The sequence below is a fragment of the Vigna unguiculata genome, chromosome 1 (genome assembly GCF_037176805.1).
Source record: "Vigna unguiculata cultivar grain cowpea cultivar isolate G323 ecotype 2 chromosome 1, ASM3717680v1, whole genome shotgun sequence".
Classification (NCBI taxonomy): domain Eukaryota; kingdom Viridiplantae; phylum Streptophyta; class Magnoliopsida; order Fabales; family Fabaceae; genus Vigna; species Vigna unguiculata.
In genome coordinates, this window is record NC_140792.1 from 38,262,685 (window position 1) to 38,279,563 (window position 16,879).

The window sequence follows — 16,879 nt, forward strand, 5'->3', positions numbered from 1 at the left end:
TTTTATTGTTTGTTGCTATTTATATAGGCAAATACTTCAGAGTAATTTATATAGATTCAACAACTATTAAAATTGTAAAATGATATATATTAATAGTAAGTGTTTAATTCAAAGGGTTCTGCAGAGTATTATTACCGCTCAATCGCCGATTCATGCATGCAATCTGGTTCAAGTTTCAAGATTTATTTGTATTTTAATTTTTCTTTGAATAATACTCACGGATCATATTAATTAGACTAGCTTTTCTTGAAATTGGCGTTCTGCACTTAAACGTGAATTATACTCGGCTATGCCTCTGGTTAATCGCGTTTGATCCTAACACAACGGGGATCTTATGTAAGTTCGTGTTGAAGTGTTTGGATCGGTAAATACAGAAACTGAATTAGTTTTTATAATTATACTTAAAAAGTGATTACATGCGATGATACTAAGTTTTGAAAACTCAGGAGAGTTTTGTTGTCAAATAAATCTTATTCAATTTCATCTGGACTGGTTGGATTCGTAAGATTATTACCAAAACATTGGTTTCCCAGAAAGAAAAACCATTTTCCTTTCATAATACCACGCAAACAGTTAGGAAAATATTAATTTTTTCAAATTCCCAACAATTTATCGAGGCAAACGAGGCAAACTTAAATATCTTTGTACCATCTCCCCCTTTTTTAATGCATCATCTTTCCCCTTCTGAAGTTTTTATATCACGCAACTAATCTCTTACTCAACATGCAGAAGAATCGCGTACATCTTATGTAGCATGAAAAGGGGAACAAAATTATAAAAGCACGAAAAGAATCATACCTCAAATCTAAACTCTTTTTTTTTTTTATACAAACAAAAGAGGAAAGAAATCAGACTATTTCTCCACAGAAAAAAAAAAATCATAGTTGGTAGAAAAAAGAAGATAGTTTCTTAGTAGGATACACATAAACCATACATCAACAAGAAATATCTTGGATTACTTTGAGAAAAAAGGTGTAGAAATGGATACTTAATTAAGGCATAACTGTGAACAAAGTATATATGGTATATACATTTGCATTACAACTACGAACAGTCTAAAAACTTTGCGATGCAATGTTGAAAATGATGATGGAAAGTTGAACATGAAAGCTCCAATTTTCTATCTCTAATCGTCAAATGGGTATTGCTCGTACCTGATAGTACAATCATGGAGCACTGAACGAGCCCCTATCCGTGGTGCCTGGCATGTGGTAAACAAGGCCATTTTAGCAGCACCAAGACATGTTTTGCAATCAGAGGATGTTAGATTAAGGTTACAAGTAGCATGTCCATAAGCATAGGCATTAGGATATGGTGAAATGTTGTGGTACTCATGATTCTTTTTCGTTGCTGTTTCCTTCTCCAAGTCTTCTAAGAGATAACTTAAACTGATAGCAAAAGGGTCCCCTGAGGTGTACACACCACTGTTGCAGAGAACGTTGATGATGCTCGTGTTGGGAACACTCTCAGCAACACACGACAACAGCCACAACAAACCAATACCAATTATTACACATTTTTGTTGCTACACCCATCTTCTTCTAGTCTTTTACTCTTAAAATGATAACATCACTATAAATCAATGAAACTACTCATATCTTATAATTTAAAAATGAAGTTTCAATAAAATAAGGAAATGAATGATATGAACTAGTGATATGACAGAGAGGTGTAGCGGAGGTTTCAAGTGGAGAAGTGCTGTATTGCTGCCGGCCATTTAAATTTTGTTCTTTTGCGTTGATGAACGAACTGTGACGTATCATTCAACCCAAATTTGCTTAATCAAATATGAAAGAAGCTTATTTGTCCTTAACCCGTTCCATTCATTTTGCTAATTTTTTTCAGATATTTTCCAAGAACTATTGCGCCAGTGATAGCGTAAGCATGATGAAATATAAGCATTTTACTTTTAACTTATTTTAGGTAAAGGCCCACAGTATAAGCTTTTTCGTTATCTAACTTGATGAGTACTGTTCATACCGTTTTTCTTTTCTGGGTATCACTCATTAGGAGAGAGTTATTAATAAGAGATGAAAGCTATTATATATATAGTGTGTTTGAAAATGGGTTATTATTATTAATTAGCATATCTTCTAACTTCAATTATTGGATGTTACACTCAAATATATATATTCATGTGTTTCTTTGGCACTAATAGAACACATGCTTGTAGTAATAATCTATGACCTAAAATTGGGAGTGGTTTATATACATAAATAGATAGATAAATCTCTGTTAAACTATGGGGTCTACGAAGACAATGCAGTTATTGGGGTGCGAAAACCTGCGATTTTTCCAAGTTCTTCCATCTCTTTCACCAATTCCTCAACCTTCCCTATCATTTCCTTGTGCAAGAAGACGAAGCTAGCAATGGCTAGCACTTGATCGTCCTCAAGTTGTGCTATTTTGGACGTGGAAATTATGAAGCTTAAATCTTCTCTAACGGTTTTCAACTGCTCCGAAACACAACCCTTTGCATTACATTTCATCATTTGCTTCATGCTGTCGCCTAGTTCTTTCAGAATGCACGCAACCTTTGACTCAAGTGCTTCGCATGTTTCTAAATGGACCCATTGTGATTCTCTCAAAGTGGCCATGGGCTGACATAAAAGGCTCGTTTCATTCAGCACATCGAAAATCTGGTTTTGTCGTTTTGCAAACCGTATAATATAACAACCTTAAAAAGGAAAGAAAATATGCACCTACCTCTTTTGATGCTTCAAGGCAACGACGCATTGCAAGAATAAATGCAGCCAGTTCGCGAAGAATCTCTCCAATCTTTAAGTACCTCTCCCAAGGGTAGGAGAATCCAAATTTTCCATGCCAGGGTTCCCATTTTGCGAAATTTGCCTGAAAAAAACAAAAACAAACTTCATTATTCTGTTGTACACTTTCTCATTCAATTTCAAGAAAGACAAAAAATCTACCTACCAATGTTTCATCCTTTGACTTGGAGTTCAACACTGACTTGCAAACGTTGAAGCTAGCACAGGGTTGATTTTCCTTTTCGTTAATGATCTTGGTACATTCGCCCAAACAACCTGCAATCACAGGATTAATCTACTGTCATGAACCTAATATAGTTATTTAAATGCATATTTAATATTGATCTTGATAATATATATTCAACAGTGTTACTGTACAAGATGTATATACTGTGAGGAAAAAAACACCTTTTATCTGAAATGATACCACCCATCTTTTAATTGCTTTTCTAGAAACCAAATTATTAGTAAAAACACAACCACTTCTCTGAAATAAACCAGTTCAAATGAAACAACGTTGTTTCATTCGTGTTTGTCTGTTGAAGAAACGATTAAACTCCATTATTACCTTGAATTGTATTGGCAAGGTCAAGGAATCTGGAGACGATGGAATGGTGAAGTTCATCACTGGCCCACAAAGGAAAGACGAACAAGCTCACACAGAGGCACACAATGAAGCCCATCAGTATATTCAAGAGACGTTCGCGGGCTAATTCCCACACTTTCCCATTCACGCGTGTGCCAGAAACCACAACTAGATTGAAAGTCAGCAAGAATATCATCACTCCATAATCGTATCTTTTCTTTATGCTTGGAATCAGTCGAAGATATGTGGCAAATGATCCTGAAATTAACACATATATATGCCACACCAGAAGTTCATTAGGTTATGCACTTCCAACGCATGCATAATGTTAGAGAATAACTATATGAAAAGCTTACCAAATATAAATACAGAAGCAGCGATTATGATCGAGTTTCCAACCCTGCCAATCCCAATGCTTTGTGCAAAAAGTGCTGCCAAGCAACCTAGTCCTCCTCCTATAATAGTTCCTAGTCCACGGTTGAAACCCTTTCCTAGTGTGGCCCCTGACATGTTTATGTGCATTAGAGATTCATATATTTGCAATGAGTTATGTTATGTTAGAGTTGAATATGTTGGTGAAAGTACCTGCAGAGAATTCAAACATGACAACAACTGTCATGATAGCCCACATTGCATTTTCTCCAAGTTGCTTAAAGAGAGGGTTCAAGAGGTACAGGAGTGAAACCAAAACCAAGGAGATTCCCACTTTGATGCAGTGAATCATCTTCCTCGTGTCTTGGTCTCTCTGCATCTGCTTCTTCTCTCTGGGACTGAAACTAATGGAAACACAGTGGACTTCCTTTTTCCCAACATGGGAAAATTCGAATGTTTTCTTCTCCTTGGTTGTGTCTGCTAAATTATCTTCTTCTCTATTTGTAATGGCTATTACATGACTCGATTCCATTTTGTCTTCACTTTCCCCTTTCTCTCTAGGAATTTTATAACTTATATATTCTCTTGGGGAAGCTCAATTTGGACACAGATCCAATTTATACTAAGGCATGTAAGTGGACACTGATGGTGATGGGAGATCAAATTCTAAACAGTGCATGGAATGTCAACACTATATTTTATTAGTTTACCTAAATTAGTTAAATCATATAAATTCCTTTTGTTCTTGACTCATCCAAAAGTTTAAGAGTCGCGTTCAAAATAAAACTAATTCATTAACTTAATATTATATTTATCATACAAAGTTTGTCTCTTAGAATATGAAGTTTGGAAATTATTTAAATTGATTTTAACTCAGATGTAAACTACAGTTTACGTTTCATTTGATCTCACTTCACACCAAACATGTCTTACAAATACATTCTGATAGTAATGATATGGTTATTGTTTGGGTTATGATATTGTGGAATAATAGAGTTCTAAATGAGATAAATATTAGAGAGTTGAGTGTTGTGAAACTATTTTGATGTTATGGAATAATAGTCTTCTAATTCATACTAATTAAGAACTAGAGTTTGTAAACTTAAGTGTTGTGAGTCATGATCCATTGAGTGATTGTCACTGGGTTAAAATTTAGTAGGTTAGGTTGAAAATTGTAATCTATTAATTCATTTTGGTCTGTTTTACTTATTTCGTCAAAAAGATGAATTGAAGAGGGATCGGGATACGTGAACTCATTGTTTTTTTTAATTAAAATTTAAAATAAAAAATAATTTAAAAAGTTAATTTATATATTACATGCAAATATTATTCTGGTATGAATTTTTCTTAAAATATTAAATATTTTCCTTAAAAGTTACTGGTATGAATTTTGTATAATTTTATCTTTAAATAACATTAAAGTAAGAAAAATTGATGAATGTTGTTATTAGTAGGAAATGGTGAATTATAATTATTTATCTCCGCCATCAATGTTTGACTAAACTTTTATATCTGAGTCTTAGTTGATTTTATGGCTAAAAGGTATGTGAAAGAAATGTCAGAAAATGAATGAGTATTGATACTACTAGAAAGTTAGTGGACTCAAGACATGACTATAAGAGAATGAAATGAAACAAGTACTGTCATATCTTTTCTGCACATTACCTTCCTTTGGAATTGGTAGGACGTCCTTATTTAGTGACCTTATAGTGGAACACGTTGGCAAACACACACCACTTAGTTTTTATCTTTCTCGACAATGTTCTTTAAAAACACATAAAATTACTATTTCTTCAACTCAAATTAACACTTTCTTAACTAAGAGAAAAATGTTAGATCAATTTAGATTATATACACAGATGATATGAATTTTATTTTATAAATCGATTTTATAAGATTAAGTTAGATTTAAAATCTAATTTAAAATATATATATGTGAATTCAAACTCCAATTTACAAGTCAGTTTTGTAAGATTGAGTTAAATTTAAAGTTCATTACTTAATGTAAAAATATCATGATCAAATATTTTTTTGTGTTGAGATATATTTGTTTTTTCCATTAGATGAAAACAGAAACAAAGAAGGCATGAAAATCTTTGTTGAAGACCCTTGTCACGCTCCTTATCTTTTTATATGGTGGGGAATTCCGTATAGTAGACATATACTTATCCAATGACCTAATTGGATAGCAAAAGATGTAGCCCTAAAATGCTCCCCACTAAGACATGCAGTGTAATAGATGTTGCTGATAGAAAGAGCACGACCCGACATAACAAATTTCAATATATGTATGTGATTGCATGTTTTTGTGAACATGGTGGTTGTGCAAGATATTTGTCATATGGACGTACGAAGTTAAAAATATTATCATAGTTTGGTGAGTTTGGTTGAGGTGAAGAATATGTGTATGATGAGAAATTTGCAAAAATGCAATGAACTACGTGAAGCACTACCATGTGTGCCTAAATTGTGTTTTTGATGCAACCACATGACACGAAGGTATACTTTGCTGACACGTTAATTCTATATATTTTGAGTAAGTTGATCAAAGTTATCTTACTATATTGATTAAGAATTTTTGGTTAGTTGACTATAAAGTTACCAACTATAGTCGTAAAGAGTAATATTCATCAAACCATCACACTCCCACTTAATTCATTTTGGGGTTGACCTGTGATCACACTACCTACAAATTAAACTTAGGGTGGGAGCTTATCACATTTTGTGCAACTTTTCCATCATCAAAATGGTTTATTATTCCATTATATATGTTTATATTTTATAACTTAATGATTAAATAGAATGAATTTTTAAATCTAATTTAATGATATATTTGTCAATGTAGTTAAAGTTTGGTTAAGCTACGCATTTCTGTAATTAGACTTTTACTTATGAGTAATATATTGAAAATAGTAACCAATTAATTAATCTGAATGTGAACATTTTGTTATTTTTAAAAAAAATAGGATTTTCAATATTCTGGTTGAGTATTATTTATAGTTAAAATATGGTTTATTGGGAACTTTTCTTTAACTTAAACTACAGTTATTATTGTTATTTTTTAAACAACAAAAATTATGAATTTATTATTGTTATTTAAACTTTATGTTTTATAAATATTAGATAATATAAGAAAAATATAAAATTAGTAACGATTTCATAATTGTAAAATATAGTAAAAGATTTGTATTTTCACGGGTGAATTAACTCTCTCTCTATATATATACAATTAAATTATATCTATGAAAATTAGTATATTATATAATTTCAATTTAAGAGTAGCTATGTTATAAAAATTATGCTTGACTTTAGTTATAAAATATGTTTGAATCTTTATTTGTGTATCTTTTTGTAATCAATTTTTCTTTTTGTATATTTTTGCAAAAGAGTTGGAATACTCTAAGTATTTTTATTAATATATTTTTTATTGTTGATTAAAAAGATTGTATACATGATTTAAAGATTATTTATGATTTAGGATGATTTATTTAAGCTTAAATACCTGTTTGGTCCTCATTTTCGTAGTGTTTGATGCAGATGGTCCTCATTTTGACAGAATGTTTAAAATGATCCTTATTTATACCGAATGTTTAAAATGATCTTCATTTTCGCAATTTTTGTTTTATAACACACCCTAATACAAACCGTGTCACCTGTACAATGCTCCGTTAATGATTTAAACGGCCTTATAGAAAAGGACCAAATAAAACAGGAATTGCGAAAATGGGGACCATTTTAAACATTCGGTAGAAATGAGGACCATTTTAAATATTCTGTCAAAATGAGGATCATTCGCAACAAACACTACGAAAATGAGGACCAAAAAGATATTTAAGCCATTTATTTATTAAAACGAGAGAACAATTCCATACACGCCAAATCTCAACAAAGATAATTAATAAAAAAATAATCAACTAGAAAAAAAAAATCATACGCTGAATTTTAGTCTAATAATAATAAAATAAATCATAATCACAATTAATTAAACATAACACATATATATATATATATATTCGCATAACATACCTGCTGAACAAGGTAAGTACAATCATTTAAGAGTGAAATTTTACAATAACTTTTCTAATTACTATTTTTATTGATTATTGGTTTTATAATTAAATAAAGAACAAGTATGTCACTACAAAAATAATTGTAGCAAAGGGCATTTTTTACGGTTTGTTATTATTCTAGAAAAATCAGCGTTCCTAACAAATTATCTGGAGTCTTTTAATGAGACATTTTCTTGCTATGTCCATTATTTTTTTAATTTTAAATAAAATTATTTTTAAACATTTTTTTAAAATATAAATTTAAATAAAAAATAAAGTACAACTTAAATAAAATTATACATTAAAATATTAATATAAATAAATTTTGTATTTCTACAACACAAATTTAAATGAGTTTTACTAAAATATAATTTTTACAAAATTAATATGTTAAAAAAAATTATTTTCATTAGTTTAAATGAGAAAAATATAAATATGTAAAATTAATTTTTAAATCATTTATAAAACAAAGTTATATACTTCTCATTATTTTATTTTGACAAAATGTAAATGGTGAATTTCTAAATCATCTTCAACCTAAAAATGACCGCACCCACTCTCCAAAAAATGGTGATAATTGCCATGAGCAAGGGATAATGTTCTACACTACATGAGTACACAAAACAAATATCAGATACTTATAGAACGATTCCAACAGCAGAACCTCGAAGGCCTGCAATGCTGATGCCAAATCTCGAATTCTTATAGATTTCGACAAAGTCTTGAAGGGTTGCAACGCCGATGCTCTGAGAGCTTTTGTACCTATAACAACAACGCTCACATTAATTAGCATCACCTCATCAATGACGACACCTCTAACACCGATAATATGAATTCAAAAGAATAACGATGACATGTTTAAAATAAGGCAAGAACTCTGATACCAAATGTAAAACTAATGCAAGAAAGATGATTCAAGATTAATCTCGGTCATTGTCACTTTCATGAGAATCCTTTAGTGTGTTTTTTCGTACCCTTTCATGATGGTATAGTATCCCGTAAAAGAGAACATATTTAATGACCAAAACACGTATCACTTGTGAAATTTATAGACTAATTGCCATAATAAATGATTGTCAATTGTACATATTTCAAAGTTTATGTAATAAGTATAAAATTGATTGATGTACACAAATAACAAACATGTGAATATGGTATATTATCTCACATATCATATATTTGAAAAATAATTCAACATTATATTCATTTACTTTTAAAGTTTAAAATTAAAATACATCAAATTTAAAACAAGAACAAATTACAATCTCATTTAAGTAAAAGGATTACAAACATATTTAAAAAAACAAAAACCAAAAAACCTTACCTCTAATTGACAGAAATGTTATATCATGTTTTTGATTCTGCATATCAGCCAAATATCTCTTTAATTTCTTAATTTATTTCTCAAAGTTTTTTACAACATTTTCCACTAGGACTTCATATATGCAGTGCTTTTACCACTACCAAAAGTTGGTCTTTCTTTTCTTTTTAAAGACAGAGAAAAAAATACTTAGCATCACCAGAATTAACACCTTGAATGCTTGACAGAGGGCAAGGATGAATCATATGTAATCATATTTTTATTTTGTTATGAAAAAGAAAAGTAAAATTATGATAAGTGTTGGTGGTGTACGACAGATGTACGAGCATGCTGGAGTGGACAGAGAATGAGATACGTGCACGCGTTACCTTTGTTGGCCGCAAACTTTTTCAAATTACAAATAAAAGTTGTAAAACAAAACAGTGTTTAATTGATGTGATGTAGTAAGGTTCAGGTCTATGTGTTAAGTGTTTGACCTAATTAAATTGCCATTAGATGAATACGATGGTGGAATCCACCCACAACATAAGTGCAAAATGTTTAAGTCATGCATTTTAGTTTCAAACTTCTTTTTTTCTCAAAATGATTTTTAGATTCTACATTCCTAAAAACAAAGGTTTAAGACATGGACTTTATTCTAATATTTTATTTTATTTTTTAAATTTGGACCTTGATAAATTTATATAATATAAATGAGTATAAAATTTATTTTATAAATTTTTGTAAGATTTAGTAAATTTCAAGTTCACCATTAAAATTATTTAAAGTCTATTTTAATAAAATTTATTATTTGAAACCTATTATATCATTTAGTATCAAAAAATTATCGAATAACGTATTCATATTTAATATCTCGTTTAATATATATATATATATATATATATATATATATATACATTTATTTTCAAAAAGTTTTTTAAAAATTAAATTAAATATATGTATATATATTATTTTATTTTTAGATATATATTAAAAAATATGAAAACATAATAAATAAATAAAACAAAAAAAAAACATATACTTTAAATAAATTAGAAAAAGTTATAATAAAATGAATAATTTTTTAATTTAAAGTTTAAGTATTTTTAATTTAATTTATTTTATAATTTTTCTTTTATATAATTTATTAAGAAATAAATTAAATAAAAAAATAAATTTAAAATGAGTTAAACTTTAAATTTATATATATATATATATATATATATATATATATATATATTACTCACCAAAAAAAGAAGTCAAAAACTAAAAAAAAATTAAAACTGAAATAAAATAAAATAAAATATTAAAAAAAGAAACGATCGTTGAAATCCGTTTCAAAAAACGAATCTCAACATCCGTCTAGAAAACAAAAAATAAAAATTACGAAACGGATGTTAAAATCTGTCAAAATCTATTTCAGGAACTTGTAAAATAGATCGCAATATTCGTTCCATAAAAAGCGAAAAGAAAAAAAGAAACGAATTTTAAAATCAGCTTCTTAAAATTCTAAAACGGATTTTGTTATCCGTTTAGTACAAAAATAAAATAAATGAGACGAATTTCGAGATCCGTAGTACTCTTTTATGCTGAAAATCCGTTTTGGCATATAGAACTATAATATATATACAACACAGGTTCATCAATCATCATCATTCACGAAAAAACAATAAAAAATTGAGAAAACTTAATTGGACACGTGGACTGTGGATTAAGTGCAGAAGGGGAAGGCTGTGACTGTGAATGCCGAACTAGAAGCCTCGTCGTGGAACTGCTCTTGTTGGTGCTTGCTGGTGCTCTGCGGCTGAGGGTCAGATCTACTCAACACAGCAACGTCAATGGAAAAAATGAATGAAGGCAAAGAAGGTAGCAACGTGGAGGTAAAAATGAGTAGGCGTGAATGGAAAAAAAACAGAAGTCTAAATTTAAATGTGCCTGCTGTGGTTGTGCTGCTGCTAGGTTAAGTCAACAAGATTTTTTAGAGGTGCAGAGGCCTGCAACAAAAGCATATTTGCTGGGTGCAAGGAGTGCAGTGCGGTTGAATTTTTTTTACTATTTTTTCTCTTTCTTTATTTAATTTTAATTGTAGGTAAAATTGAAAATAAAGAAAATATTTTTTGGTACAGGAGAAATGGTTTGGGGTGCAGAGAGAAACCCAAAATGAATGAGATAGGAGGCTAAAATGGATGGTGAAGAGAGAGAAGATGGGTCACGTGTGTAATAGGCTTGTCATGTATCAGCAACAAATGGAAAATGTTTAGGAGGGTGAGAAAATAAAAACAGGGGTGTAGGTAGTAAAATGAGTTGAATCAAATGGTCTGTTAACCAGAGCCTTAATCCTGGAAAATTTAATGATTACTAACATAGGGGTGTCAAATAGTAAAGTATTTTTTCTTTTAAGAGAGTTAGGCCCAACAAAAAAAGCCCAACTATACTCTTTTCTTATCTTTTATTTTTTGAAAATCATTTTGTTTATTTTGTTTGCTTTTTTATATAATTTATTTGTAAAAATATTTTTTTATTTAAATTTTTAATCTTTTTATATTTTGAAATCCAATAAAATTTTATTCATCTGTACAAGATCGGATGACAGTTGATAATCTGGAGTTGCATATAATATAACCCACTCTTTTTTAACAAAAGAAATATATAATAAAGGGCAAAATTATAATCAAATTATATTATAAGAAATTATTTAAAATAATAAAATTGTGGATTGTTAAGTGAGTTTAAAAAAGAGCAGGGTATCATCATATAAAGGTCCAAAATTAAAATTTGGCAAAGAATATACAACTGAAAATAAAGAGAGAACTAATATTGTTAAAAATATAATAGAATAGATGATAAACATTTTATGAAGGAAACTTTATTTGATTCTTAATTTTTGTTTTATTTAAAAAACTTTTTGTTTTATTTTCAATTTTTTTATTTAAAAAACTTTTGTTTTCTTAAAACAACTTTCATTATCTTTTATTTATTTGAATGTTATGATATTTGAAAAACTTTATCATTTCTCTAAAGTATATTTTTTTTCTTATCATATTTTAATTATATATTTTTCCTTTGTACAATTTTATTTAATAATGTATCAAATTATTTTATCTTTATTTTTACTTTTTTAAATATTTTTATTTGTTATTTATATTAGGTTTAATTACTTGTTTGATCATTATTTTGGTTGGAAAATTTCAAGTTAATACACGCTTAACTTTTTATTTTAATTATGTCTCAATTCTTAACAAATTGTTTGTATTATGTCATTTTTTTAAAAACAAAATTACTAATCATGACATATCATACATCAATATTTTTTTGTCAAGTCATTGTTGTGACATGTGACACCACATGGCATGGTAGTGTCGCCTTTCAGCGTCAGTGTCAAGTGTCATTGTCTTGAATTATATTTATTTTCTAAATTTGTCTCTCTCATTTAATTTAGTTTTAGTTCCAATATTATTTCAAAATAGAGCAATATTGTCCATGTCCAAATTGAGACTAAATTTATTATTTTTATAAATGTTATACTGATATTTTTATTAAAATAAATTTTTAACATGTTATATTATTCTATATTATTTATTAATCTATTTTGTTAATTCATGTTTTGGTATAAGATTAAAACTAAATAAATATAAATGTTTTTTGAAAAAAAGAGAGTAAGTATTTAAAACTAATATATTATTAACCCATGTCTTTTTTATAAGAATAAATTCATTAATAACATTTATACAAATAATAAAGTTGGTATCAATTTGGAGAGAGGCAATATTACTATATTTTGAGAAAAGATTGGGACCAAATTAAATAAAAGAAAAATATATAGCAACTAGATTGCTATATTTTGACATGAACATGTGTCATTCCTCTCTCATGTGAAACTATCATTACCAACTAATATTGTCATATGTCACACCAAGGGTCTAACACGTGGATAACAAAAAAATTTACAAAAAAAAAGAAATAAAAAGTTTTTTAAAAAAAAATCACAGATTGACACATGACATGTCGTTAACATCGTTAGTGATTGTTATTTTCAAACGAACCTATAAGACATTTCTTAAAGTTGCGACGTATTTGAAACATAAACTTAAGGAGGTACCAACTTGAAACTTCTCAACCAAACTGGGGACCAACCGAGTAATTAAACCTTGTCTTTCTTATGCTAAATATCGTTTTAATGATTTTTTAGATAACTATTTTTATTTTCTTATTCTTCTTCATAAGTGTAGTATTACCACCACAATTGCATAAAGATCTTTCATTTATTATAATATAATTATTTATTTTATTATCATAAATATTGTGCACCATCCAATATAAATTGAAAGATTTAAGTATAAATTTGAACTATTATTAGTTTAATACTTTTTTGATTTTTTCGATAAATATTAATTGGTATCAAAGAAAATAAAATAGTAAAGAGGTATTTGAAATATGTTTAAGCATGAATATTTGTTTTCTTTTTATAATTTTTTTAAAATGCTTTATAATTTTATCAACTTTGTTTCATTAATGTTTGTAAAATTTATAGATATTTTAGTTGTGAAATTGTATTTATGTTAATTGTGAAATATTTTATATGGTTCTTTGATATTTATCCAATTGTTATTTGATATTCTAATTTGAAATTTGTACAGTTATAATTTTTTTCTAAATATTTGACACTAAAAATATGACAATATATATTTTTTATATTGAATATTTGATAATATTATATTTCTTTTCATGTAACTTTTACCTTTTTTATAAAAAAAGTAATTAATATAGAAAGAATAAGAAAGATGGTATGAGCACGGGCACGTGATGTACTCATTACCCCATGTGATGAGGTAAAACAAAAATTTTATACTCGTTGGGTATAAAGATGAAGATGAATTTTTACCTTGAAAATGGACATCAGATAATGGAACTCGTTCCGTCTCGTCTCATTGTCATCCCTAGTGAAAATAATAACATATATTTTTTTAATGAAATTACTAAAATATATAATTACTAACAAAATTTATTGACAAATTCATTACTAACAAAAATATTCGATGGTAATACACATTTAAAATTATTAATAAATTTTATCGATAAATTTTACTGATAGATCCATTATCAATAAAATATTCATCAATAATAAAAAATTAAAATTATCAACAGATTCATTATCGATAAAAATACCTTTCTACTGCGATAGTGAAATCCTATGGGAAAGAAAATAATGTATTCTTTCTCTAATTCCCTTTGAATGATAGAATTCTTCAATTGGACTTATGCTCATCAAAATTGATATCGATATGATATCGTTTCTACACAATCATTTATCTAATTTATCCATTTACAATAAAATCTAAGTTATTTCAATATATAATAATAGAGCTTCCACTTAATTGGTGTTAAGTTTTCACAAATTTTACATCTTAGAATTTTATAATGTGTAAATTATTAGAAAAATAAGGTAGAATTCAATAATTATGCCATGGCATGATAATTATATATCTTGAAAGCAAAACTTGGATAAATCTACACTTTATAATTGTTTTTGCGGAGAACAAATAAGATATGTCAGACAAGTATTATCTTACCTCAATCTGCAATCTCTTTAGTAAGCTTCCTCCCGGCTGCCATATGCCATCTGTGGGTATCTCAGTTTGGACCGGTTTGGATCCGAGAGGAGTTACCTGCAGAAGAGACTTCAACGCTCAAGTCAGCAAAAACGGAGTCTCTTCCGCAAGTAACCCCTCTCGGATCCAAACCGAAATACCCACATATGACAGCTGAAAAAAGTCTATTAAGGAAATTACAGATTAAAGTAAAGACATATTTGTTTTTCGCAGGACCAATAATCATATATTGTACTTTGAAATTAAAACACTGCACTCATCCTGAAAAGCACAATAGAGGCTTCGCAATATAATGGTCAAAAAGATGAGAAAATAATGATAGGAAACTGACGCAATGGGATGGGGAAAAGGGCACTTCAAAAAGAGATTCAACCAAAGACTAAAACATCTTTTCTTTTGCTTTTATAGTTTCTTATAATTTGTTAAGATGAGTCATAATGTTCTTCTCTTCCATTGCCAAAAAGACTGACAAATGGATTCTAATTAAAAATTAATTAAAGTTTTGCCTATAATATTTTTAATAGTAAAAAAGAAATTTAATATTTTAATTACATGAACGTGCTTATATTGGTAGTGTATCAAATTAAATTCAACGTGATGAGTATAAGGGTTACCGAGCTTCTAGTTAAAAGTTAAATACATCCTTAATTAATAATAAAAAAACAAAATATAGATACTTCTTATGTAAATCCTATAAATATATATATTAAGGTATAGTTGAAAATTCCACGTTAATTAAAAATAAATTAATTTATAATATATAGGTACAATTTCGTCTTATAAATTGATTTTAGTTTAATTGATGTAATATTTATATCTTTTAAATAAATAAAGCGATAAATATGTCATTGTTTATAGTAAAAGATAAAATAAAAAATAAAAGATAAAATAAAAAAGTAGTTTTGAAAATAAGTATTTAACATTGAATATGAATGTTTATATATAAAAAAAAAAAGAGAACAATAAGTACATCATGATTCATACCTCATAATAGAAGATGCACGGTGGTCCACAAAAACAATAATAGATTTACACATTCACTCTGTCGGCTGCTAGAAGAATAGAAATTTCAATTAAATTAAATTTGCTTTTTCTTTCATTTCATTTTTATTACATTTGTCTAATTTCTATTTTCTTTTTTCATAACATCACTTATTAATTTTTTTTTTAATGTTGTCTTTCTTTTCCCTTCAATCCACCCGTACAGGATTATCTCCATTCTGAAAAGAAAGGAGAAAGAGAATAAAATCCTAAAAGAAAATCGTCAAATTGAACAAAGTGGGAGAGTAGTAAAACAAAAAACTCCAAACAAATTATTTATAATTTTTTAATATATTTTAAAATATTTAAATTTTAGCAATTATATAAATGCCAAGTGTTTTAATTAAAAAAAGAAAAGCTCAAATCAATAAAACTAATAAGTATCTCCTGTATTAGATCCAATTTCATATTTCAACCAAACTAAAATTAATTAAAATGTTTAGGATCGTAAAATAAATATTTGATTAATTTTATAAATATAGATGCATAGTTTTAAAGTAAAAACATGTTTAAAAAAGTTTTATATATATATATATATATATATATATATATATATATATATATATATATATATATATATATATATATATATATATATACATTGGAATGACCGATTAAAAATTAATGATTTAATATTTGATGTGAAATATAAGAAAATGCAAAGAATTAACATGCAATGTATTTCTTATCCAGGAACCCAATACAATACCTAGTAAAGTTGCTGCCACCTAACTAATTATCTTGTTTCTCATTCACGGAGTATATTTAATTTTAATTTTTTTTATCGGTGTAGCAGAGTGTATTTAATTTAAATATTTTTATCGGTGCAGCAGATTCAGTTTAAATATATCATACGATGTATAGTTCATATTCAAATGAAATAATTAATATATACATATTTCGAGTCTCTAATAAATCTTTATATTTTACTAAATACTTAATAAATTTAATATTTGTAATTGAATTTTCGTTGTTAATTTTTTTTTTAATTTAGTGATGTAATTGTTAATTGAATGACATTGTTATTATATGACCGTATCACTCGGTTCAATTATCGTTTAAAATTTTATAAATTATATAATTATAATTTATGATTTTATAATATTAAAATTTTAAAAAGTATTAAAATTTAAAATTTTATGAATATGACAATACGA

The 16,879-nt window shown here is 27.7% G+C and overlaps 1 protein-coding gene across 1 annotated transcript; it reads right to left on the reverse strand.

The window, feature by feature from the left end:
• Positions 1–2,056: 2,056 nt before the first annotated feature.
• On the reverse strand, positions 2,057–4,292 carry LOC114164709 (aluminum-activated malate transporter 14-like). Its single transcript, XM_028049457.2, has 6 exons — positions 3,937–4,292; positions 3,708–3,854; positions 3,334–3,609; positions 2,932–3,041; positions 2,707–2,850; positions 2,057–2,600 (listed from the first exon to the last, which is right to left on the reverse strand). Exons 1-6 carry the CDS (start codon positions 4,253–4,255, stop codon positions 2,250–2,252), a joined length of 1,347 nt encoding a protein of 448 aa, XP_027905258.1. The 5' UTR covers positions 4,256–4,292; the 3' UTR covers positions 2,057–2,249.
• Between the last annotated feature and the right edge of the window lie 12,587 nt (positions 4,293–16,879).